This window comes from Heteronotia binoei, chromosome 21 (assembly GCF_032191835.1).
Source record: "Heteronotia binoei isolate CCM8104 ecotype False Entrance Well chromosome 21, APGP_CSIRO_Hbin_v1, whole genome shotgun sequence".
Taxonomy (NCBI): Eukaryota; Metazoa; Chordata; class Lepidosauria; order Squamata; family Gekkonidae; genus Heteronotia; species Heteronotia binoei.
This window is the reverse complement of record NC_083243.1, coordinates 151,035,610-151,061,287: the sequence shown is the minus strand read 5'-3', so window position 1 is coordinate 151,061,287 and position 25,678 is coordinate 151,035,610. Positions and strand designations below refer to the sequence as shown.

The 25,678-nt window shown below is 40.3% G+C and overlaps 1 protein-coding gene across 1 annotated transcript in view; it reads left to right on the top strand.

Moving 5' to 3' along the window:
• The window catches only part of USH1C (USH1 protein network component harmonin), a 174,030-nt gene extending 149,253 nt beyond the window's left edge, over positions 1-24,777 (top strand). The window contains exons 16-21 of the mRNA XM_060262188.1: positions 12,188-12,229; positions 12,476-12,529; positions 14,494-14,593; positions 16,610-16,719; positions 17,732-17,787; positions 22,772-24,777. Of these exons, the coding sequence (XP_060118171.1) occupies positions 12,188-12,229; positions 12,476-12,529; positions 14,494-14,593; positions 16,610-16,719; positions 17,732-17,787; positions 22,772-22,784 (375 nt within the window). The 3' untranslated portion in view covers positions 22,785-24,777. The remainder of the gene's footprint in view (positions 1-12,187; positions 12,230-12,475; positions 12,530-14,493; positions 14,594-16,609; positions 16,720-17,731; positions 17,788-22,771) is intronic.
• Positions 24,778-25,678: the final 901 nt, after the last annotated feature.

The window sequence follows — 25,678 nt, the reverse complement described above, 5'->3', positions numbered from 1 at the left end:
GTGGTATTTTATCACAAGGCAAGAGCATATTTTTCTCATCTAATTTATGAAAGCAAATTAATTTAGTGGTAGCCACACTTCCTGATACTCTGTGTCATCCAAAGCTTTCTAATTGTTTATTATTTATATATTTAAGGGGATCTTAGAATGAAAGTAGGACCAATTTCCCACTAGGCTTGTTCCAATATTGGAGCTCTTTCTCTTTCCCCCCACCCATGCTTCCATCCAATTTTGCACAAGCTGCCCCAGGGCTGTGACTTGTCACGCCTCTTTCCTGCTGTAAGCAAGATCCTCTGAAAACTGGTTTCTGCTTGCTACGAGAAAGAGGCAGGGGAAGTCGCAGCACTGGGGCAGCTTGTGTGAAATTGGACGGAAGTGTAGGAGGAAAAAGAGCTCTGATGCCGGAACAATCCTAATGGGGAATTGGTCTAGGTTTCAGACTGAAAAAAAATCAAAACAAGGTAAACTGAGGATGAAACAAAATGTCCCCTTTTATATATACAGTGCTATGCTGCTGAGCAATACTATCTGCAAGACACTAACAGACTAACAGGAGAACTGAGGTATCTATATAAACCGCATGGGTTAACAAAATCTTTTTCATAGCACCAAATGTTTGGTTTTTTAAATTGTCTATATATGGGTTTTTTATCTTTTTACAATTGTAATTTTAAAAAGTTTTATTATGTCTGTTAGCCACTTGCAGAGAGTCCACTTGCGAAGTGGGCAACATATAAATGCAAAGTAAATAAAATAAATTATATTAAACATAGTAATCCAAAGATACCATTGAGGTGTGTTACAAGGAAATGGCATAAAATTGCTTTGAGAGTCCTTTTCTATTTCAAAAAGTAACATGAGAATCAGCCCTAAAATTTTCATCTTTGTGTATGTATAAAGTTACTGGAGAATGTCTTAATGACTACTATCAGAGTGCCTTTCCCATGACATACAATGGGAATTCCTGTGTACAACATTCTGGTTGTTTTTGTTGTTTAATTTCTGTGACACTTTTCTGTACATTACAGTTCTTCTGCTAAAGACTTTTAACAATTCGGAATTAGAACCATGCCCACCACCACAAAAGAGATTGTTCAAAGATATTTACCTTTACAAGACAGTTATGAAAATCCCATGCTATGGAATGACCTGTGGATCTTTGTTTTTTTTAGCATGGATGAACAATCTATGTTGAATATGCTTTTGACTACATTAGTGTCATGATAATCCTTTGATATATATCTCTGCTAGTAGATAAGCTGTGCCAAGGTATCACTATCAACTGCAGCCAGGCTTGGAGCTTTGATGTGTTATGTGATGAAATTGTGGGTCCATTAAGAACTGCTACCCTGCCATAACACTTTAAACTTGCTCTGAGGCTCAGACCTTCAACTCAAGTCAATCAAAATGTTCATACCTTTTCTCATGAGGGAATTAAATGCAAAGTATGCAGGAAATTATTTTAACAAAACCAAATATTAAAAACAGCTGAAATCACATTTCAGTACTACTGTGTAGCATGTACACTGAGAAATCATTGGTCGTTTTCGCACTCACCTCCAGCCGGCGCGACCCCCCTCTTCACCGTGCAGGATCTGCGCGGATTTCACACTAAATGCCGCGGAGCAGCCTTTTGCGCCGGAAACTCCCGTCGCAAAAGCCGCGTAAACGCCAAACTGCTTTTTGGCGATTTACGTTTGAGCGGCTTTTGCGCCGGGAGTTTCCGGCGCAAAAGGCTGCTCCGCGGCATTTAGTGTGAAATCCGCGCAGATCCTGCGCAGTGAAGAGGGGGGTCGCGCCGGCTGGAGGTGAGTGCGAAAACGACCATTGTGTCTTAGTGTTTCTGTCACTATGCATGTGAAGCAAGCATGGAATACTCAAACTAGATGAGAGTCTGGCATCTGTATCCTTAAAGTTCCCAGGCACTTATTCTTTATGAAGTGCAAGCCTTGTGGGGGAGTAGACTGCAACACAAGAGAGAGGAAGGTTAATGCTTTTCCTCACTCCAGTTTCCCAACATGGGATGGCCACATAGGCTTCCTATTTGTTCCTGTGATATAAATATATATTTAGGTCAATGGAGCAAGCAGCAACATCATGGAACTATTTCAAGTCAGGAAATTTATGTGGGAAAAGATTTAAAACCCAACTTTGCTATGGTTCATATTTTAACAGGCTTCCTTCGTAGTAGTAAAAAATACACAAAAATTATAGAAAGATCCAAATATGAAACTCCCAGAAACTTGATTTTTGAATGACAATGTTGGCAATTAATTTATTTCTTAAGTTCTCTTATCATTTTATGTTGTGCTTTGCTTAGATACTAAATAACTGCAAAGCCTTTCAAAAATTGCTATTTCTGAGAGCCTTCCCACCATTACACAGTCATTAAATATCCACTGAAATCTGATTTTTTTGGTATAATTTGTATGTTGTCTTTTCACTGCAGCATTCAGTTATTTGGACATATTACAGATGTGACTAAAATTCTAATTTGGTAGGCAAAATAATTTTGATCTCACAGAATACTGAAAAAGATGAATGTAAGCGAGGGGATTTTTCATGACATCATTAGATATGTATAAGGCAGTTTCATGAAATGCAGTAGTCTTCAAAAAGCAACCTGAGCAGTGTTGTGCCAGAAACTACTGGAACCTTGACAAAATCACAAGGATTATTTCTGATGACTCCAATTAACTTTGTATTTACAAACAGAATGTATAAGGTTGAAGGTCATTTGTTTGTGTGCTGGTTTGGCAATTTGTCTCTTTTTTTTCCAGCCTCAAGAGATGTTTAAAAGGATGGTGGTTTACAATTCATCATTTAAAACTAACAAAAAACAAGTAAAATAACATTTTCTTCTTTGTGTGGTATTTTTGAGTTTCAGTTGTGCTTTGATGCCAAAATTTTCTTCCTTCCTTTATTCTCAGACAACAAAAATAGCCATATAGGAATGTACATTCAGAATTAAATGTCAAAAATCTGTTCTGATATATCTTATTTGTTACCTAAAAGAGAACTAATCTGACTTAAATTACCTTTGATTTTCCCATCCAAAGTGATTAGACCAAATTTTGCTGTTTTTCTGTTTTCAGCTGCACTCTGCTTTCATTTTCCAATATTATCTTTACATTTTAATTTACTGAGGGGACAGTTCAGCAGATATGTGTCTGAACATATAGCCCATGTTCAGCGTGATCAGTGTCATCCCTGCTTAGCATTTTTGTGCACAGTGTTTTCTCAAATCACATAGCTTGTAAAACGGGCCCATTCTCCTCCCTTTTTGTAGTTTAGTGAGAAGAAATACTTGGGTGATAGAGAATGTCAGGTGAATGTGATGTGAAAGTTTAAAGACATAAATATGTTGTGCCTTCCATTGTTTCTAGAACAGGGAAAACTAACTGCCTGAAATTTGGTAGAACTGCCAACTGCACTTCTCAAACTAGCATCTTTTCATGCTTCTGTCTTTGAGAGAGATCTGTCTAACCTTGATAAAATGGGAATTCAGATCCTTTCCTTAATACCAGAAGAACTTTTAAAATTTACTACTAAAAGTTCACATGTTGCTGTAGAAGTATGCTGTTTGGCAATTCTTATACTTTTTCCCTGTGCAAGAGGTTGCGGAACCTCTTGGACTTTGGTTTTAATTCCATCTTCTTATATAGCGCTGTAGTGTAAAGGATAGAACAGGCTTCAGTGAACAGAAGACTCTTCTCTATAAGTGGAAAGCGTCTTTTGATCCACGCCAAAGAAGTCATAGTAAAGCTACAAAGTGAGCATCATCTCACAATGCAGCTATAGGACCATAACTAAATTATAATATTTGATATTTATGTTGTCTAGATCAGTGGTTCCCAACCGTTTTGTTATAATGACTCATAAGTCCAAATTTACTTGATATGGTGACCTGCTTTTTAAAAAGAGCATGCACAAACCAATACAATTGCAAAAAGCCTTGAATAGTTTCACAGGCTTCCCAATCCACTCGTGCAGTAGTCTGCATAAATCTCTAGAAGACCAGATTGTTGTACTCACAGGCCATGAGTCTAGTTCTTACCGTATGGTACGATATTTAGGAGTACATGGTCACAGAATATTATCCCAGATACAAAATGTTAACTTTAAAGATATGGTAAAGTAACTGAAATGTGATGCTAATCATTAGAAAATGGATGTCCTAGTCCCCCAGGTAATATAATGCTGATGTCAAAATTACCATGCTACTGAAATTCATTTTCCTCCCAGATCTTCTGAACACCATTTTCCATTTTATTTTAAACAACAGCAATCTGCATTTTAAACCAGGGTTTGTTTTCTATAAAAAGCCCAGCAGGAACTCATTTGCATATTAGGCTACAGCCCCTGACATCACCATTGTTTCACACAGAGCTTTTTTTTTTAGAAAAAGCCCAGGAGGAACTCATTTGCACATTAGACTACACCCCCTGACATCACCATTGTTTCTCACAGGACTTTTTTGTAGAAAAAGCCCTGCAGGACCTCATTTGCATATTAGGCCACACACCCCTCATACCAAGTCAGCTGGAACTGCATTCTTGTGCGTTTCTGCTCAAAAAAAGCCCTGCTTTAAACTATACAGATTGGGGGTGGAGGATCTTATTCAGTTAGAAATGCTGTCTGCATAGGCTTGCCAATCCCCAGGTCCCAGCAGGGGTTCTTCCACTTTCCCAGGTGCCTTTCCACCCCCAGTCAGCTGGCTGGCGGGGGGAAAGCCCCGCCCCCAAAGCCACCACGTGACTTTCCCCCTCTGGAGGCTCCAGTCTCCGATTGGAAAGGCTTCCTCTTGGGATGGGGTGTCTGTGTTACTTGGAAGAAGTTGGCTGCAACTCATGAGTAGAGATGCCAATCCCTCACTTCAGAGTTGCCAGAAACGGGGGGTGGGGGGAACGTCTGCTGAGCACTTCATTATTCCCTATGTGGAGATCGATTTTCATAGGGTATAATGGGGAATTGATCTGGAGGTTTCAGGGGCTCTGGTGGAGCTGTTTTTTGAGGTAGAGGCACCAAATTTTCAGTATAGTATCTAGTGCCTCTCCCCAAAGTACCCCCCCAAGTTTCAAAATGATTAGACCAGGGGGTCCAATTCTTTGAGCCCCAAAAGAAGGTGCCCCTATCCTTCATTATTTCCTATGGAAGGAAGACATTTTAAAAGGTGTGCTGTCCCTTTAAATGTGATGGCCAGAACTCCCTTGGAGTTCAATTATGCTTGCCACAACCTTGTTCCTGGCTCCGCCCCCAATGTCTCCTGGCTCCACTCCCAAAGTCTCCAGATATTTCTTGAATTGGACTTGGCAACCCTATGTCTGCAACAGCCTTAAAGTTGTAACTGGTGGTTGCAGTTATAGAATACTTTTAAATTGAAGTTCTTGATTCATTTAATGAAAATTAATAATTCTAAGCACTGAGTGACTATGGAATTTCAAAATCTCTAGAAGCCTTCCATATTTACATAATCTCTATATGTAATATAGCAATTATTGCTAATAATAGAAACTGGACGCACCATAGAAAACTGACTTATACCAAGTCATGCCAGTTGTCCACCTAGCCCATCTATTTTCTTGTATGAACTTTGTGGTAGAGGTTGTCCACAGCTATGTCCAAGATCTTTTTAACTAGAAGTACTGTAGTTCCTATTGTAGTAGACGGAACCCAGATGCAGAGTAGATAGGGTTGCCAGCCCTGGGTTAGGAAATTCCTGGAGGTTTAAGGGTAGAGCCTGAGAAGGGGCGGGCTTGGGGAGGAGAGGGACTTCAGCAGGATAAAAAATCATAGAGTCCATCTTCCAGGGCAACCATTTTCTTCAGAGGAACTGATTTCTGTAGTGTGGAGATCTGTTGTAATTCCAAGCGATCTCTAGGCACAATCTGGGGACTGGCAACACTAAAAATATGTGCTACTATTGAACTGTGACCCCTCAAAAGTTACCTCCTCCAAGTTCCCTTTCAAGCCCTCTTTTGAATCAACATTTTTTTTTTCAAAGAGCAAAAGTCTGATAAGGAAAGGAGCTGGATTCAGTGATCCATAAAAAGAGCTTTGTTTGTAAAACTTTGAACCCCAACACAAAGACTTCCTAAAATGGTATTGTAAGGGCTCCTGAGAAACCGTGCTGACATATAGTGGCCTAGATTGGGAGGTAGAATTGGTAAAAAAACAACAACCCAGGATTAATTGAGGGATCCCACTCAGATTTTATATAAAACTAATATATTTAACAATGGTCAACCACTGTCAAGCCTTTTCGCTAAATTTAATCACATACATATTAAATAGTTTATATTCTGGATATAACTCATCTGCCTTACAAATATAAGTGGTACAGTTTCACAGAATCTGAATGTATTATTAATGCTAGCTAATATTGAACAAAAATTATGGACGTTTGCTTACAAGTTTGAAATTAATTACTTACAGGCCTGTCAATACTATCTGAACAGTGTCTGGACATTGTGGTATAGTGATAAGTAGGGATGGGCACAAACCAGACCATGGACCTACTTTTTGCATGCACTGGGGGTAGGTTCATGGTTCATTTGCCTAGTCCATGCATTTCCGCTTTTGATAGACCATCCATTGATCACATTTTGATTTTTGATGGTCTGCTTGGTCCATGGGCCAGACAACCTGGTGCCAAGGCCATTAATTCTCAAGGCAAGGGAGAGGGTATATTCTTCTAAAACCCTTCTCAGTTGCTGAGTGATGAGGGGACTGGGAAAGTGAACTGAAGTCATTTAAAGTTGAAATGCAGGGGACTGTTTGACTCAATCTCCCCCTTTTGCACATGGATCCTAGGATCTTCCCCTTCCCCAAAGTCACACAACTTGGTGGACAAGTAGAAGGGCATAATGGGGAGGTCTGCTACCTGTTTGATGCCTCTAGCTCATGTTTTGGGGGTTTTTTACATACTCTTTCACCTTTTGCACATGGAGACTAAGATCTCCCCCTTCCCAAAAGCTAATCTGCACACAACTTGCAGGGCAGCTAGAGAAGCATCCTGGGGAGGTGCAACTGTGAGTTTGATAGCTCTAGCTTGCAGAGAGTCCGTTTGACATACTCCTGTACCTGCACTTTCCTGTGGGCACCCACAGCCCCTCTAAATCCAATCTTCACCAAACTAGTAAGAATATCAGATTATGATCTGGGAAACCCAGGTTCAAATCTGCACTCTACATAGAAGTTTGCTGGGTGACCTTGGACCAGTCACATTCTCTTAGGCTAGCCTACTAAACAGGGTTGTTTGAATGAGAGAAAAATGTTGTAAACTAGTTTAGGTCCCCATAGGGAGAAAAGGTGGAGTATGAATGAAGTTAATAATGGATTTGTTAAAAACTTGTTACTTGGAAAAGCATAGGTCATGATCATGAATCAGATTTGAACTGTACAGTCTTAAGTAAATGTGCATTTTGTGAAACACATGGCTCATGCACCGGGATTTCAGCCTGAAGATTGCTGTCTGTAAATTGGAATAATCAAGAAGATGTTTGGTGGAATTTTGGGCCTGGTGGCTGGCATATGCTGTTCCTTTCAGTTTGTGAAATAAGAAAGTTGCCTTAAAATCCTAGGAACATGTTGTCTTCCCACATTTTCTGTATCACCTGTTGTCTATTAAGCACTTTAATAGCACAGGGCAAGACTAGTACCATGGCTATTTATTTATTTATTTATTTATTTATTTATTTGATGGACTTATATCCCGCCCTTCTCACCGAAGTGTCTCAGGGCGGCTCACAACACAATGATTCATACAATTCCATTTAAAACATTTACAGATACAATAAAAGCATAGTTAATAAAACAAGATAAAATAAAGGCAGCGGTCTATAAGAGCATTTTGTTCCATCCAAAGATGTTCCATCCAAAATATCAGTTAGGTGTTATAGGCCTGCCGGAAGAGGGCTGTCTTGCAGGCCCTGCGGAACTGCCCTAGGTCCCGCAGGGCCCGCACCTCCTCCGGCAGCTGGTTCCACCAGTAAGGTGCCGCTGTTGAGAAGGCCCGATCCCTGGTGGATTTTAGGCGGGCCTCCTTTGGTCCAGGGACTACCAGCAGATTTTGTGAGCCGGAACGTAGTACTCTCTGGGGAACGTGTGGGGAGAGACGGTCCCTAAGGTAGGCAGGTCCTAGGCCATACAGGGCTTTAAAGGTAATGACCAACACCTTGTACTGGACTCGGAATGTTACTGGCAGCCAGTGCAGATCCCGGAGCCCCGGCCGAATGTGCTCCCATCTTGGGAGCCCTAATAGCAGCCGGGCAGCAGCGTTCTGCACCAACTGCAGTTTCCGGGTCCGGCACAAGGGTAGCCCCATGTAGAGGGCATTACAGTAGTCCAGCCTCGAGGTGACCGTAGCATGAATCACTGTTGCTAGGTCGTCGCGTTCCAGGAAGGGGGCCAACTGTCTCGCCCGCCTAAGGTGAAAAAAAGCGGACTTGGCAGTGGCTGCTATCTGAGCCTCCATCGTCAGAGAAGGCTCCAACAGCACCCCCAGGCTCTTGACCCTGCCCGACGCTGTCAGTGGTGCGCCGTCAAAAACTGGCAGGGGGATTTCCCTTCCCGGGCCGCAGCGACCCAAGCAAAGGACCTCTGTCTTCGCTGGGTTCAGCTTCAGCCCGCTCAGCCTAAGCCACCTAGCCACTGCCTGTAACGCCCGGTCCAGATTTTCTGGGACGCAGGCGGGCCGGCCGTCCATAAGCAGATAGAGCTGGGTGTCGTCTGCATATTGATGACAACCCAGCCCATACCTTCGGGCAATCTGGGCAAGGGGGCGCATATAGATGTTGAATAACATCGGGGAAAGTACCGCCCCTTGAGGCACGCCGCAGTCAAGCGTGTGCCTCTGGGACAGTTCCTCCCCAATCGCCACCCTTTGTCCCCGACCGTCAAGGAAAGAGGAAAGCCATTGCAAGGCCAGCCCCTGAATCCCAGCGTCGGCAAGGCGGCGCGCCAGAAGCCGATGGTCGACCGTATCGAACGCTGCCGATAGGTCCAACAACATCAGCACCGCCGAGCCACCTTGATCCAGATGCCGCTAGGAGAATTAGTCGTGATCTGGAAAGTCACTGGCTGGTCTTAGCTGCAGGCTCACTAGGTTGCAGTATGAGAACTCCTTTCTCTGTTTCTGCAATATGTGGATAATGCTACGTGGCCTGCTTTATATGTTGTTGTGAGAACTTCTGTACACAGATGGCAATTTGGTGATACTTTCCTGAGAACATTAAATATATTTTGAAGTATTTATTCTAGAGTAGCAATTCTTTGTTTGTTAGATTCTGGCAGTTTTTGTCCAAAGACATTGTTTCTACTCTTTTTTAAAGCATATTTTCCCAGATAAGTATTCTTCAGGGATGACATCTCATCCCTGCTGAATTCAAGGCCTGGTTATGCAGCTTGAAAGCAATTTATGTGTTCCAAAATATAAAATCCATGTAAAATCAGAATTCAGGTTTTAAAAAGGGATACAATGTAGAAAATATCTGATATGCTGAACTACACTGAAATAAATGCTACATCTCAAGCCTAAAAGTGTTCACTTGTAAGTCTAGTTTAGTTCCTCTATTACATTTATTTGCCAGTATATGTTGAGGATAAGTGTGTGTGGAGCAGATCCAGGTGAGCAGCCGTGTTGGTTTGAAGCAATAGAACACAGTTGGAGTTCAGTAGCACTTTCAAGACCAGCAAAGTTTCATTGAGAATGTAAGCTTTCATGTGTTAAAAGTATACTTAGTCAGACAATAGTATGAGATGATATTAGCAGTCCTACATATGAAGAGAGTGGGCAATTAATTAGTATGCAAAATAGTGAAAATGCTTTTAGCAGACTAAAAAAATGACAAGTTGGGAGTCTGGTAATCATTGGTTTGGATTGACTTCGTGGAAAAAACAGCAAAGGTAAAAACTGTCAAAATTGGAGATTGATGACAGTGTCATTAGGTCTCTTAATTGTGAAGAGTAATAAATTAGAGTCTGTTCTAATGTTCCATTGGCCTTCTCTAAAGTATGGGTTAAAATAACAACATTTTCCTGTAGAATGATGCTTCAATCTATTCTGTTCAAATACTGATTTAAAAATACTTTAGAATACAGTGGTTGTATACCTCTCAAGTATGGGTTAAACTAATAACATCCTTTTCTAAGAGTAGTGCTGTCAGAGAGATTTCTACTCTGTTATACTCCATAATATCACAGACATTATTCAGATAAACTATTCTAAAAAAACCCACAAAAATATAGTGAATGTATCACTCTAATTAGTGAGAATGGGTTTAGCATATGTAATGAGGTAAGATACCAATATCCCTGTTCAGTCCCAGGGAGGTGTTTGTTCCAAGTTTCATAATAACTTGTAATTCAGCAATTTCTCTTCCCATTCTGTTCTTGAAGTCCCTTTGCAGTAAAACAGCAACTTTGAGGTCACCCACTGAATGTCTTGGAAGGTTGAAGTGTTCTCTTACAGGTTTCTCAGTTTTGTAATTCCTGATGACAGATTTGTGTCTATTTATCCTTTGGTGTAGGGTTTGTTCTGTTTGTCCTGTGTAGAGAACTGACGGGCATTGTTGGCATTTAATGGCATACGTAATGTTGGAAGATGAGCAGGTGAATGAGCCTGAGATGGTGTAATTAATGCTGTTAGGTCCAGTGATTGTGTTGTTTGGGTGTATGTGGCAGCAAAGTTGGCATCTGGGTTCTGGTACCAGTATCCATGCTCAAATGTGATGTTACATTACTGTGGGTGAGAAGTTGTTTGGGATTGGGGGTTTGTCTGTGTGCCCCCCAGTATTTGTGAAAGAGAGTTGTCACTATCCAATAGAGGCTGTAAGTTGTTGGTGATGAGCTGAACTGTCTTGAGTTGAGAGTTGTGTGTGACCACTAGTGGTGTTCTGTTATTGTCTTTTTGGGGCCTATCTCATAACAGGTTTTCTCTAGGTATCATTCTGGCTTTGTAAATCTGTCTCCTGACTTCATCAGGTGGATACTTTAGGTCCAAAACGGTTTGTTGTAGATCTCTCAGGTGAGAATCTCTGTCTGTAGGATTGGAGCAAATGTGGCTGTAGAACAGAGCCTAGCTGTATACAATGGAATGTTTGGTGTGTTCAGGATGGTAGCTGGAAGCATGCAGGTATATTTGTTGGTCAGTAGGTTGGTCAGTTGGTCAGTATAAGGTGGTATCTGTGTCCATTGTGTATTTCTACAGTAGTGTCCAGAAAATGTATTTCTTGCATAGATTCATTGTCAAGTTGATGGTAGGGTGAAAGTCATTGAACGCCTGGTGGAACAGCTACTTTATAAACAGATTAGATATCTGTGAAACTGGGACACAGGAATTCCTACACAGAACAGCTGCATTTTGTTATGTGTCCAATTGAGAACAGATTAATTGTAGAAGGATTTTTTTTCTTGGCTGTATGTGCATTAGTTCCATTTTAGCAGTGCCTCCTACACTGTTGCACTATCAGAAAGAACATATGCTGGCCAGGTTTAAAACCAAACTAGATTATACATGCATCCCCTGTAGGTTGCCAACTTCCAGGTGAGGACTGGAGTTCTCCTGAAATTATAACTAATCTCCAAACAACACACATCAGTTCCCCTGGAGGAGATGGCAAATTGAGAAGGCAGACTCTACAACATTATATCCCCATTGAGCACTCTGCCCTCCCCATGCTCCAACCAAAAATCTTCAAGAATTTCCAACCCAGAATTGGCAGCCCTCATCTCAGGGATGCCCTGCCATTTTGAGCAAGTTCCAACTGGGAACTTCTTTTAATAGCATCTCAGGGCCTGATTCTGGTTAAGACCACTGTTGTGTGGGGAATGCTGCCTTCTGCTACCATCTACTTCAGCTCTTAATTGCACTATTGTAATTATACTATTGTAGTTCAACATTAGTTCAACCACTTGCTGTGATTCTAACTATGGCTAAACAAACTAAATCTACAACAACTAAATTCTAAGCATTCTCACTGAATTCAGTAGGTTTCCCCATACTGTTTGTTTACTGAAAAACACAAATTCAGTTTTAAGGTGCTATATAAATATATCTTTTTACTGTCAGGAGGAACACTGGCAACTGTATGTCTTCATCTCCAGTTCTTTCATAGCTTAGCTTGCTTGGGTGCCTACCTATATTTATTATTGGATGGACATGTGTGATTGTCTGCTTTATTTTCAGGGCTTCCAGAAGTATGTGGAAGACTTTGATCCCTATACAATGGTAAGGATTCTAAAATGTAGGCCATTTGTTTTCTTTCATTTGTTTTCTTTCTCTGAAGTAACTTTTTATATTGAGGACCTTTTCAGTTTCTGAGCTGTGATGTGAACTTGTCTTTAGGCCTGCAATTTAGATTGTTCTGACAAGATTGGATCTAGAAAGGCTCACACATAATTTTTTGTACTTCACATTACATATATTCATTTGAAAAGTAGTTATGATTCACTGTTGTTTCTTTAATTCTTCTAGTTTTCACCTGATCAGATTATGGGAAAAGATGTGCGACTTCTGCATATTAAGAAGGTAATCTATGTGATAAAAGCAGGATAGCTGTTAAGATTCTAGGAGGCCATTTCTTTGTTTGGATATAGCAGTTGTATTCTAAAATAATAAGTTATAGGGATCAAATTCACATTGGCTTGGATCCAAAGAACCACAAAAATTCTTTCTCATCTTTTCCTGTCTCCTGTGCTCTCCCATACTACCCAAAAAAGCTGCTCTGAAGGGCTCTTAAGGACACAGCTCAACTAGGAAATCCAAAATAATTGCAAGACTCCTTCCTTGCACAAGTACAGTCTATTCCTGTATGCCTTTTTGTCCAATCCATTAAGTATATTAGAATTTCCTCTTTATAATATCACGTGACCGCTGTTAGTACTGAGGGCCAACCTGTGTGAGACAATGTCCCCAGGCCTCACCTCCATTTTGTTGAATTCTGAAACACTCTGTTGAACCCTGAAACTAAGGGTGAGGTCAGACATTCATAAAATCCCGCTACGGGCATGAGTGGAGTCCGGAAGCATGTCGAATTTTAAGCAGTTGTCCAAACGTCAGCATCTGCGAATGGTGGTTAGCTTGTTCAAGTCCCACATTGAGATGACTGGGGTGCAAACTAATTTGAGACTGCTTTAAATCCAGAACAAAATTCTTCTGATGGTTCCTGAACGGAATTTCTCTGTTTGAACGCTCCATTGTTGGCGACTCGTCGGAAGCGCACCACCACTTCCCTCCCAAAGCCCCCTGCAAATGATATCACTGCGCCAGTGAATGAGCGAGCGAATGTTGGCTCGATAAATCATTTACCCGCCCCTATGTCTGGAAACAAAACTCACTTTTGAAAGTAGATGTGAACTAGATGTGAACTGATTTGAATTCCTGGGTTTTTTTCTGCACACGTAGTGCTCGTACTGGAAAAGTAGTGCCAATGGACTAGCAAAACTGTTAGTGATCCGACCCATTTAAAAGCAACGCCCCCTGACATCAAGCCAGCCGGTACTGTGTTCCTGTGCATTCCTGCTTTAAAAAAAGAAAAAACTCTGGCTATTTTTATTATATGTTGGAATGAAAAAAAAAATAGATAAAGTATTTGTTGTTGTTGTTCAGTCACACAGTCGAGTCCGACTCTTTGCGACCCCATGGACAAAGTCACGCCAGGCCCTCCAGCACCATATCTTTTAGCCTTTTGTTTCTGTTCATGGGGTTTTCTTGGCAAGGATACTGGAGTGGGTTACCATTTCCTTCTCCAGTGGATCATATTTTGTCTGGGTTTTCAGCTGTGGCCTGTCCATCTTGGGCGGCCCTGCATGGCATAGCCCACAGCGTCATTGAACCGTGCAAGCCCTCTCGCCATAACAAGGTAGCAATCCATGAGAGAGATAAAGCATACCCATTCCTTATTCATTGTAAACACCCTTTTTTTCTTTCTGTTCTTTGCATTGTTTCAAGGGATTTTTTTCTGGACAAAGAGGTGCTAGAACTCTCGAGAGAAACACATGGGTGCCCCTCATTAACTTTTAAACATTTTTTTTGAGAATTTTGTTTCTACAAAAAGGTTCTGGAACTCTCTTCTGCTTTACTTCCCCAGAAAAAAAGCCCTGATTATTACTATGTAATATATGTAATAACTACAGTGAAAACTGTAAATGCAAAAAAGTACATTGGTGCTTTTATAAGATGTTTATTCTGTTGCAGTGTCTGCCCAGTATGCAAGTCTCCAGAATTGCCTCAGCAATTGGTGTAGTTGGCATTATATAATCAGATTAATGTTTGTAATATGCAAGCCATAGCCATGGCTACCCTAACTGACAATTTAAGATCATGCAATACCAGTTTGCAAGTAGCAAAAAAAAAAAAAAAAGTTTTGGATTACTGATAGTGTTTTGTTAAAAAAAAAAAGTATTTATAGTTTTTAATCCTGGAAACAATTCAAGGATGGTATTATATGTTTAGTTTCTTTCATCTTTTATGAACAACTCTTTCTTTAATAGGAAGGGTCTTTAGATCTTGCAGTTGAAGGAGGCATGGATTCTCCAATTGGAAAAATAGTTGTGTCTGCTGTTTACGAAGGGGGTGCTGCAGACAAGCATGGTAGGTAATGTAACAAAATAATGGATTTAGTTAAATAACAAACAGTAAAGTTTAAAAGGAATAAGAAATTCACAGAATAGAGTGAGTTTAGAAGACAGGCAAGAATGGTGGGAACAGGTGACTTGCCTGTGATTGGTTATGTTGGTAAGGTTCATTACCTGACCAACATGACCCGATTGGTAGCAGTTTAAACATTATAAGGTTGGGAAAAGTCAGGGCCATTTGGGAAAGGGGGACTTAAAGTGAAGACAGTGAGGAAACACTGGGTGCATTCCCTCACACTAAATAACACACTTCACAACTGGATTTTTACTATGTAAGAATAGCAAAATCCGGAAACAGCATGTGAAAGCACCCACTGTTAAGAGAACATTGCCTGAAATCCTTGGTAAGCAGAGCAGCCAAGCACAGTGCATATGTTAGATTAAATTTAACAGAAACATCAGGTTATTATACCTAAACGAAGTATATTCAGGGATAGTACTTAGATTTAGTGTTCTGGTTTTTTATATTATTAGTAGTAGTAATTGTAGTAGTGGTATTTTGGCTTAGTGCACTATTTTTTCTGTTATTTAAAGCTTAATAAATATTGAATTAATCCTTGTCTTTGTCAACTATGTTAGTTGCTTTGCTGTATCAATATCTTCCAAAGTATACTTGAAGGTATTTGTGAGATAAAGAAACTTCAGATGGCAGCAGTAAACTGAATAGCTGGGGTGTCTCAGTTGGCATAAAAAAAAGGAGTGTGTGTTTTGATATAGTTTATTTATATTTATTTATACTGTCAACTTGATGAATCGCTCTATCCCAACCAAAGCTGGCTCTGGGTGATGTACAATGTAGTTTATAAATACAATATTTAAGACCAGTAAAAATGATTAAAATAACAATTACAAATCCTAATGGCATCCTATTAATTTTTTTTCAATCCAGATTTCCAGGGATATAGTGGAGTAGGCGGTTTTGTAGACCCAGACCGCTCAAGGCCTTAAAGGTCATAACCAAAACCTTGAACCAAAACCAGTGCTCAACTGGAAGCCAGTGTAGCTAGTTTTGCAAGCCTCCAGACACCGTAAGACTCTGCTTCAGGAATGGATTTCTTAAGAGGGAAAAAGATAAATTAAAGAATGCTAAGTTAAAGTTTGTCTGTTGGCCTTATAAGAAATGATGGGAAAGACAAAAAGATAGTGCTGATTCCATAGCAGTTTATGTTTTTGTGCTCAAATGTGATGCCCTCTGGGGGCTAAGGAACATTATACCTGGGGTCCATGGGGTCTTGAGAGCACCATCCCAGTCATTGCTTCCTTGGACAGATTTTTTTAAAAATTTGACCACTCCAGGTCCCTGAAGGTGTGGTTATCTTCACCCACCTCAGGGTTACAATATATTACAAAGGAGAAGATCATGAATCGGCAACCTGCCCTTTTGTCTGAGACAGTTCTTCTCACTGTCTGTCTTCTTCTTCTCCCCTTAGCTAGCTTGGCTTTCCTTTCTGTTTCTGTGCCTTCTCTCTCCTGCCATTCTCCTCCCATTTCCCTTTCCTCTCTTTTTATATCCTAGTTTCACACTTGTCCTTGAGCTAAGCTCCACCCTCTTCTTTGTTCCCTACTCTACATTGGTACACCCTGCCTTGAAACACCTGGGCCCAGAGAGGCATTGTTCTCCCATACAGTTTTGTTTATTGCCATAAGTAAACAAGAGATGTATAACATAATATTACACTGAGATATTTTTATTATAAACTACAAACTAGCTTTGATAGTTCTTTTAAAAAACTCCCTTGTAGGGTTAAATTGTGCCATACATGTAAGTCAGTAGGTTCTACTCTTATGTGACTATAACTATAAAAATAGTATTTATCTCATTGGATTCCTGTATTTGTTTTTAAACAGCATGATATGTCTGTATCAGTTACCCAGGATTCTTCCCTTCAATAAATACTGCAGATTTTTCACAGTGCTGGGTACTAAATGCCGATGAAATTCAGAGAGACGTTCCTATATTTCTTTTTATCAGGAGGAATTGTCAAGGGGGATGAAATAATGGCTGTGAATGGCAAGATTTTATTGGATGTTAAGCTGGAGGAAGCTCGAGCAACTCTCACCAAAGCCTGGAACATGGGAGGGGTAAGTTAGCAACCACTGTCTTATCTAGTCTGGTATTTCTCTTATTTATATATCTCACTTTGCATTTTAGAAGTGGCTATGCATTATTAATCAGTTTATTGGTTTAATACAAGAAGATAAGAATAACAAACTGGCTTTCTACAGAAATAAAAGCGAAGGAGGTATAGGAATCTCATACTTAAAACTATAATATATGTATCAATTAATTAATACAGTACAAAGAAATGCACAGATTAATTAGGTAAATATGGAGGTTATTAGCATTCACTTTGGTTCATTAAAAGCTATTCCTTTTACGCAGTCTTTTTATACTTTGCATAGGGAGAAATCCTTATAGTATAGCTCTGACAGTCTCAAAATTATAATTTAACATTTAGTTTTTCCAGCATCTTCTTTGGCCTATAGCTGGAGAGGGAATCAGTGGACATCTTGCACAAGTAGAAATGCCATGGAAGTTCGTTGGGTGACCTTGGGTCAGTTACATATTCTCAGCTTCAACCTCTGAGGATAAAATGGAGGAGAAGAAAACAATCATTTTGGGTCCCCACTGGAGAGAAAAGTGAACTGTAAATAAAATATAAAGAAATAAAGAAATGCTACTTATGTAATGAAAACAAAGCATAGATTCCAAGTTGCCACAAGGATCCTAATCTCTATTACAAGCAGGCCTCGGATTCAGTGGGAGTTCACAGGAGTGCAGCTCCTGAACCTTTCTGAGAGTTCCACCTCCTTGTCCATTGAATAGTATGTGCAGCTGCATAACAATCCCTGGATGAGCTCCACCACCTATTTTTCTACAAAATGACTCATTACAACTATAGCATCTAGACCAGCTCTGACAACAGTCCATGTCATCAGGCATTCCGTGTCATTTGGCCTTCCATGTGTAAAACCTAATGTATAGTGATAGTGATAGAAAAATATGCATTAAAATGTCATTCTCACTATTATATTCTAAGAAAAAAGTATACTTTGAAGGTGTGATTTCTGATTTAATACCTTTGCTTTACAGGATTGGATTGATTTGGTCATTGCAGTATCTCCACCCAAAGAATATGATGATGAAATGTAAGACCTCACTTCTGCGATATACTTGTTCACAAAAATTAACCTAGGCTCCTTTTATTTTGCCTCAGGTGGACATTCCAGATTTAGATCCAGATTTGGTTATCAAATTTTAGGAAGGATAGAATCACACTGGACAGATGTCTTACTGAACATATGAGGAAAATCTAAAGAAAATGGGATTAGGACAGAGAAGGCTAAACCGGAGAAAGACATGATGCTAGCTAGTGGCAGTTGTCATAAATCCAGTTATTTAGCAGGGCCAACTATAAAATGGCCTAACAGGAGAAGTTTTATAAATGGTATGAAGACTGGACAGTGGAAGACCTTGAAGGTAAAGCATTTTTTCCCCACAATATCTTTAAATAAATTATTTGTGCCTGGACATAGTAACACACTTGGTAATATTGACCTTCATAGGACTGAACTGCAAATGTTTCTCAAATTCTGTTAGTTCAGTCCTGTGACTCATCTAATGATAGCAGTTTGGTACATTGTAGTCCCACTGGGGATGAAGCAGATCTGTATATGTATGCATATATTAAATGAGTAGAGCAATTCCTAGATCAAGAGTTTCTAGTGATCATTAGATCTCACAAGAGTGCATGCAGGGAACTGAATGGCTAGACTTGGCAATGCTCATTTTAACTTCCAATCCTCCTAATCTCTATATCCTTCAATAAAGCATACATTCACTTATTTTGGATTATAACTTTTTCTTGAATCCTGTATATTTCCTTATAATTCATTACTGAATTTGGCAACCTAAGATAATCACTCCATGCAACTAAGGTCATATACATTGGAAGGCTGCTACTGCATGCCCATCTGGATAAAGAGCTATATGCAGTCATGGATGCGTATGAGATTCCACACTCATGCAAACCCCTATTTAGAAGCAGGTTGCTGTTTTTGTGTTACTCCAGTCAGGCTACTTGCAGTGGTGCCGATCATCTGTTTGGAGGGACACAAAAAGGTACCAAGGATCTAGATTCACTCCTGCCAGCTGATCCTTGAACAGATCAGTGACCGATCTGGGGCCATTTAGTTTTTCCTGCTCCTGTGCTCCAGCCATGTCTGCACAGCATCACATAGCCTTCCTGCAAAAGGAGCTTTTACTTGATTTATGTCATATCATATCTCAGCTGCTTCTAAAGGTTCTCCAAGCTGTGAGAGGTAAGCAATGGGAAGGTAAACGCATCAGACAAACTCAATTCATTCACAGAACAGCTGGATCAAACTATTATAACTTTCTTATTTAGCAATGGTTATAGGGTCATTTATCGTAGATATTCATCCATGAGATGCATATCCAAATAATTTAGTGAGTACCTTCTAATAAACACAGTAAACATTGTAAATTGTACTCCCAACACACTGTAGCAGGAATAGTCAATGGGTATATGAAGCCTATATTTAAATTCAGTAGACTTCAATTCTCTTATTTCAGATAGATTTAAGATTACGATGGAAATGGAATGGAGCTTTGCTTTTTTTTTCTTTCTCAAAAGCGATGTTCTTATTGGTATGTTTTTATAGCAGGGAAGAGTTCTATTACAGAAATCTTATCAGTGCTGAATGTTGATTCTTTTCCCAGGAGCTATACCCAAGAAACCATGAAACTTTCAGCAGTTGTTAGCATACATATAGAAGAATACAAATCAGCAGAGAAATAACTTCCATCCTTATTGGGTGTTTTAATGTCCTCTATATTCAGCCTTACTGTTTCTTCATCTGGCAGTCCCTATCTAAACAGAAAAGTTATTGAAAATTGTGCATCTGTATACACAGAAGGGTTTCTCCTGCAGCTGTAACTACTGCAATGTTCCCTCATGATGAACAGGCAGAATTGGGTGCACATATTATGCAGATGTTTTCATTCTGAAGTAGGTACCCATCTGCCCTTTTCATGATACTGTATAGCTTGTTCTTCAGTATTGCCTAACTTTTTAAACAGTTGATTACATTTTCACATTAGAACTAAAATCTGTAGAATATCTGTGCATGATGCAGGGTTATTTGCTATGATAATACAGCACAAAGTGGCGTTTTCTAGAAAGTATTTCTACTTTGATGCATTTTAAAATCAGTTTCATCTTACACTTCTGTTAGTTTATTTTTACTGTCTGCTACCTAATTTTGGTGTAGTGGTTTGTGTGCGGACTCTTATCTGGGAGAACCGGGTTTGATTCCCCACTCCTCCACTTGCACCTGCTAGCATGGCCTTGGGTCAGCCATAGCTCTGGCAGAGGTTGTCCTTGAAAGGGCAGCTGCTGTGAGAGCCCTCTCCAGCCCAACCCACCTCACAGGGTGTCTGTTGTGGGGGAGGAAGGTAAAGGAGATTGTGAGCCGCTCTGAGACTCTTCGGAGTGGAGGGCGGGATATAAATCCAATATCTTCTTCTTCTTCTTCTTCTTCTTCTTCTAATTTGGTTGGTTATTCCCATTTCCCGATTGTTTCCTTTCAAAAGACATATTCCTTCCATTGTGGATCTAGTGATCCAGCAGCAGAAGATACTGATAGTTGTGGACCATCCCCACCTTTCCTTCCCTCCAGTAGTCCCTTCCAAACCTGAGAAATTGATCCATGGGGTTGTTGGACACATAATAGCCACCTGGTCTGCTCATGAAATAAGCAAGAAGGGTCAGTTATACTCAGGACTTTTTTTTAGATAAAGCCCAGCAGGAACCTATTTGCATATTAGGCCACACACCCCTGACACCAAACCAGCCAGAACTGTGTTACTGTGCATTCCTGCTAAAAAACCCTCCCTGATTATACTCCCCTTTCCTTCCTCAATGCAGCCCACTGGCCCATGCACGCATACACATGCACACACTGCAGCAAACTAACCCACATGGCTATTACCCCACACTATATCTTGGAGTCAGAAGAGATTCCAGAAAGGAAGCAGAAAGTGGGGGACATCCATTATCTTAGCAACAGTGGATTGCTGGATCCATAATGGAGAACATGCAATTAGAGAACTCAAAAATAATATCTTTGAAGTTGTAAAATTTACAGCTGCCTGCATCTTAAACATACAGATCAAGCCGGTCTAAAAAACAAATATCCCTGTTCATACTGGTTTCAGTGCTGAATTGCTTTTCTGATATGGACTGATTTATAATCATCTACTGTCACTTTATCTCCAAATTTATAGTAACCAATTTTGTTTCATAATACAGTAGATCTGAATTTCTAAATTTATGATTTGTGAAAAAATAATTCCAGTACAACAGATGTAAAACTCCTTAAACTCCAGTGAAGTATGCTAATAAATTAGGGAGGTTTTGCATTGACAAGGAAGCGGTGGCAAAAGTACAAGCAGGAGTGGCAAACTTGTTTATCATAAGAGCCACAGAGTATAAATGTCAAAGTTGCAAGACATGAAGGTCAGATGTTGGAGGGAGGGAAGGAGGGAGGGAGGAAGGAAGGCAAATAGATGGGGAAGGAGAACTGGAAAGAAAGTAACTTTAACTTCAAATGCATTCTCCAAACTGCTGGCTGGCTTGGCTTGGAGAGGTGATTTAAAAAGACAATTGCCTTCTCCAAGCCGGCTGATGGGGCGGTGGGGGGTTTGAGAACCACACAATATGTATGCAAGAGCCACATGTGGCTCCCAAGCCACAGTTTGACCACCCCTGAGTACAAGTGAGACATGGTCCCATGTTTTGTGCTTTTGCTGTTGTTCTCCAAGGGGAAGATCTCATGTTCCTTTTATAGGCTGCAGCTACAGAAATGTCTCATGTGCAGAAGAGATGTACAAGTTCTCGCTTTGCATGTTACATGTTGAATGTTACATCAAAACCACAAAAAGAATATGTAAGCCTTAAACTGCCTCTTCCCTATTTATTCTCAACTGGACCTCATTTTTTGAGATGGCATTCCACATTCGTGCAAGCGCAGTAGGTGGGATAGTGTGCTTGGCTTTAAAAAAAAAAAAGTGCCAGAAAAGGTGGGCGATCTGCCCCCCCCCCCCCATTTAAACACCCAGAAAGGAAGGGGAAGCCCAGGAGCTCTCTTTGCTGTCTCTCCGCCTGGCGGGGAAACAGCAAAGGTGGGTGATCTTCCTCCCCCTCCCCATTTAAACACCCCACCGTGGTGTTTAAATGGGGGGGGGGCACGGCAACTCTCTTTGCTGTCTCTCCGCTTGGTGGGGAGACAGCAAAGGTGGGAGATCGTCCTCCCCCATTTAAACACCCCGCTGGGTGTTTAAATTGGGGGGGGAGCACGGCAACACTCTTTGCTGTCTCTCCGCCTGGTGGGGAGACAGCAAAAGTGGGTGATCTTCCTCCCCCCCCCCCATTTACAACCCGATGTGTTTGGAAGGCTGAGTCAACAATTGCTGGTGCAATTATATCATTTGGAGTGGGCTCTCGCAGGGAAGCGGATGTGCACTTGCGACGAGTCGGCTACAATGGAGCGTTCAAACATAGAAAGTACGCGCGGGAGTCGTCGGAAGCATTCTTATTCCGGTTTTAATGTACTATCAAAAAACTCCGCGTCTCAGTCGTGGCAGTTCGGGACACGAACGAGCCAACGACCATTGCCAGATGCTGACCCTAACCCTAACCGCATAAAATCCGACATGCATCTGGCTTTCATCCATGCCCATCTCGTCAGTTTATGTGCGTCTGACCTCGGCCCCAGTGTGCTAAACTACTCTCAGTACTACAGTAAATGGTGATTCAGATTCAGTTTTATTTCAATCAGCAACCAGATCCAACTGACAAAACAAAACATCAGGTATACTAGTATAAAAGTTAAGAGTTCCAGTTAAAATGTAATCAGTGAATGGTGGTTAATCATCAATGGTTATGCTTAAGTTTATTTTTATGTCAATTTGCCTAAGTATTTTTTACATATTCTCAGAAGAGATAGATACTGTAAACACAAGTTTATATCATTGTTACTCATTACTATCTCAGTTCTTAACACAATTTAACAAAGATGAACTTTAACAAATGTTTTTTCTCCATTGCAGGACATTTTTTTAATAACATGGGAGAAACCAAATGTATACATTTTGAAGAAAACTACAGATATATAGGCATTAAACCACTTTTGTCAAATTGCAAACATCTGTTAATAGAAAAATGTTAATTAGATGAGCATGTGATTCTGCAACCTGTCCGCTGGATACCTCAATTGTTTCCTCTCATAAGCCATGGTTGAAGTTTAGTTGCAACCATCAGTAAGTGAAGAGCTGATCATAAATGATAAGGAGCTGATTTTGAAATGATCTTAAGTGCACTGTATGTTGGAAAATTGTATTTCTCATAGGCATATTTTGTATTATAGATTCAAAAATGGTTTACCCAAAGATGGGTTAAAAAGTATTCTTTGCTGTGCTGTATTTTTACCTACATAAGACAGGTTTGTACAGACCCTATAACCAAACAATCATATTTTGTCATTCATTCTGTCAACCTGTAATATATGTAATAGTCTGTGTAGAGGCTTGGGCATGAGTCATAAAATCAACCATTTGTGTAAGTCAGTAGACTTACACACTGGATTCAATTTGATGTTTATGACTGTGGTTGCAAAAACCATAAAGATAATAAACAAACACTGAATTCAACATAATAATTGTGGGTTGGATTTAGTGTTTTGCAGATGCTAGGATTACAGATCTCTCCCATGTTCTTCTGCTTCTAGCAGCCTCTCCACTCTCAGAAAAGTTTATTCCCAGAGTTGTGGGACCCACATGGTCTAATACCCATATGGGTTCGGAAGATACAGTAGGCAAAAGGAAAGGGGCAAAATCACCATCTCCACCCTCCTCTGTTAGCAGAGATGCACTGTCAGAAGAACCAGAAAGAGTGATCCAACCCATTTCTTGAATCCAAAGGGAATTGTTTATACAGATGGCTGGGGCTAAAACTTTCCCAGAGTGAGAAAGGACTGCAGCAGAGGGGATGTGGGAAAGATCTGCAACTCTCAGCACCTTCCACTGGTTGATCACTGGATCCAAATTGAATCCAACAGTTAAATGAGTGGAAGGAGCTCACACAAAAGATCTTTGCCATCTTTCCTTGCCCACACACCCTGAAATCTGTCTACTGAGTTGTAGAACAAAATGGACATGGGGCATGAAAGGGGTGGGGAGGATGCAGGTAGATGGGAAATCTAGGGGGGGAAATCTCCTCCCCTCACTCTAGCAATCATGTTCCTTTCACTCTGGTGACTATGGAATCCATTCCATTGACATTCTTGTCAAACTAGTGATATTTAAATTCTTCAAAAATTCATATCTCAGCATTCTTTACTAAGAAATAAATTTCATTTGTATGTATCAAATCAATCTGAGATCCAGGGAAACCCAAATGCTTAATTCAGACCAAGTCATAGACAAGGCCACAGCTCCTCTTACTATTGAATATGTATTATCTGTGTACAACATTGCAGTGAACACTCTTCATATCATTCTTATGAAAAGATCTTGCAATTACATTAGTAGGGAAGCACAAGGATTAGAAGGAAAGGAGTAGTGAGAATGTAGTTCCCACATGGAAAGAGATTTCCTGTGCAGATCTGTTATAGCACATGGGAGAAAAGACCAGAAATCCAATCAATAATTTGTAACTCACTTGTTATCCTTGTTTGGAAGGATACACAAGCTTGTGCATTAGGCACTGGGACTCCATGGACAGTAGTGTTCCTATAGCTGTGGGCAGTTTCTGTGGTTCTGTGGATCAGGTAGAAATGTTACTAATATTCAAAGCATGAAGAAAAAGGTTTTTTTTAAACATTAATGAGGGACATTAGTATAAACAACTGAAAAGTGATTGCTTTTAAAATTGTCTTAAATCTCAGTTGACAGAGTACATACATTTTCCTCATTTCTCTGTACTCAAGAACATTTTAATTTATTCCATTTGCACTACTGTTCCAGCATGCCAACAGTGCCAAAAATACCTGAAACTGTCCTTGCATGTAACAGGGAACAAAATTATTTGAAAATAAATTGATTTGTATCAAACATGAGAACTGTTGCATCTTTCAATAGCATTTTGATAGCTATTAGTTATGAGAGAATTCTCAAACTATTGGTTTACTTCAAAATTAAAAAGAGTGAGAATGTAATTGGAAGTCAATAGAAAATATATTGAAATTGATGTTCACTGTCTTCTAGATAGTGTGCACTAGAGACTTCATCTTTAGTGGAACTCAAAGCAACCTCAATCTTATTATTGCCGCTTCATATAGTAATCAGTGTCAAAGGAAGTTTCAAAATGCAAGTGTCACAGGAGTCCCAGTAGAGGAAATCCAAGACAGGATTAATCCTCATTCCTGAACATTTGTCCCTTAACCTGAAGGGAAGACATACTTCTTACTTGCATGTAGCTGCAAATCTAATCCTTATCAGCATAATAAGAGATTTATAAAGTTTCCACTGGCCTATAGTGAGGACCATTACAACGCCTTCTGTCATGTGTCTATTTTAGCAAAGAAAATACCCCTCCTAGAATTTTTTTTTAAGTTGGAAGGTGCCAATAGATCATTCAGTCCAACCCCTGCAATATGCAGGATAACATCAAGCATCCCTGGCAAATAGTTGTCCAGTCTCCACTGGAACACCCTCAAGGAGGGAGAACCACAACATCCCTGGGCAACCAATTCACCCACTGAACTGCCCTGACTGTTATAACATTTTCCCTAATACCCTGCCAATATCTCCCCACCTGTAATTTAAACCCATGAGTCCTATCCTCCACTAACAACTGAAATAGTGCTCCCACTTTTGGCATAATTGCAGCCAACTTGTGGTAACCCTATAGGGTTGTAACACAGCAGGAGAAGAAGGAGGGCCTCTACTGGCTGCCACCACTCTGGTAAGGGTCTGTCTGGGAGGGCCGAGTGCATCCACCCACCCTCATCTTCCTTA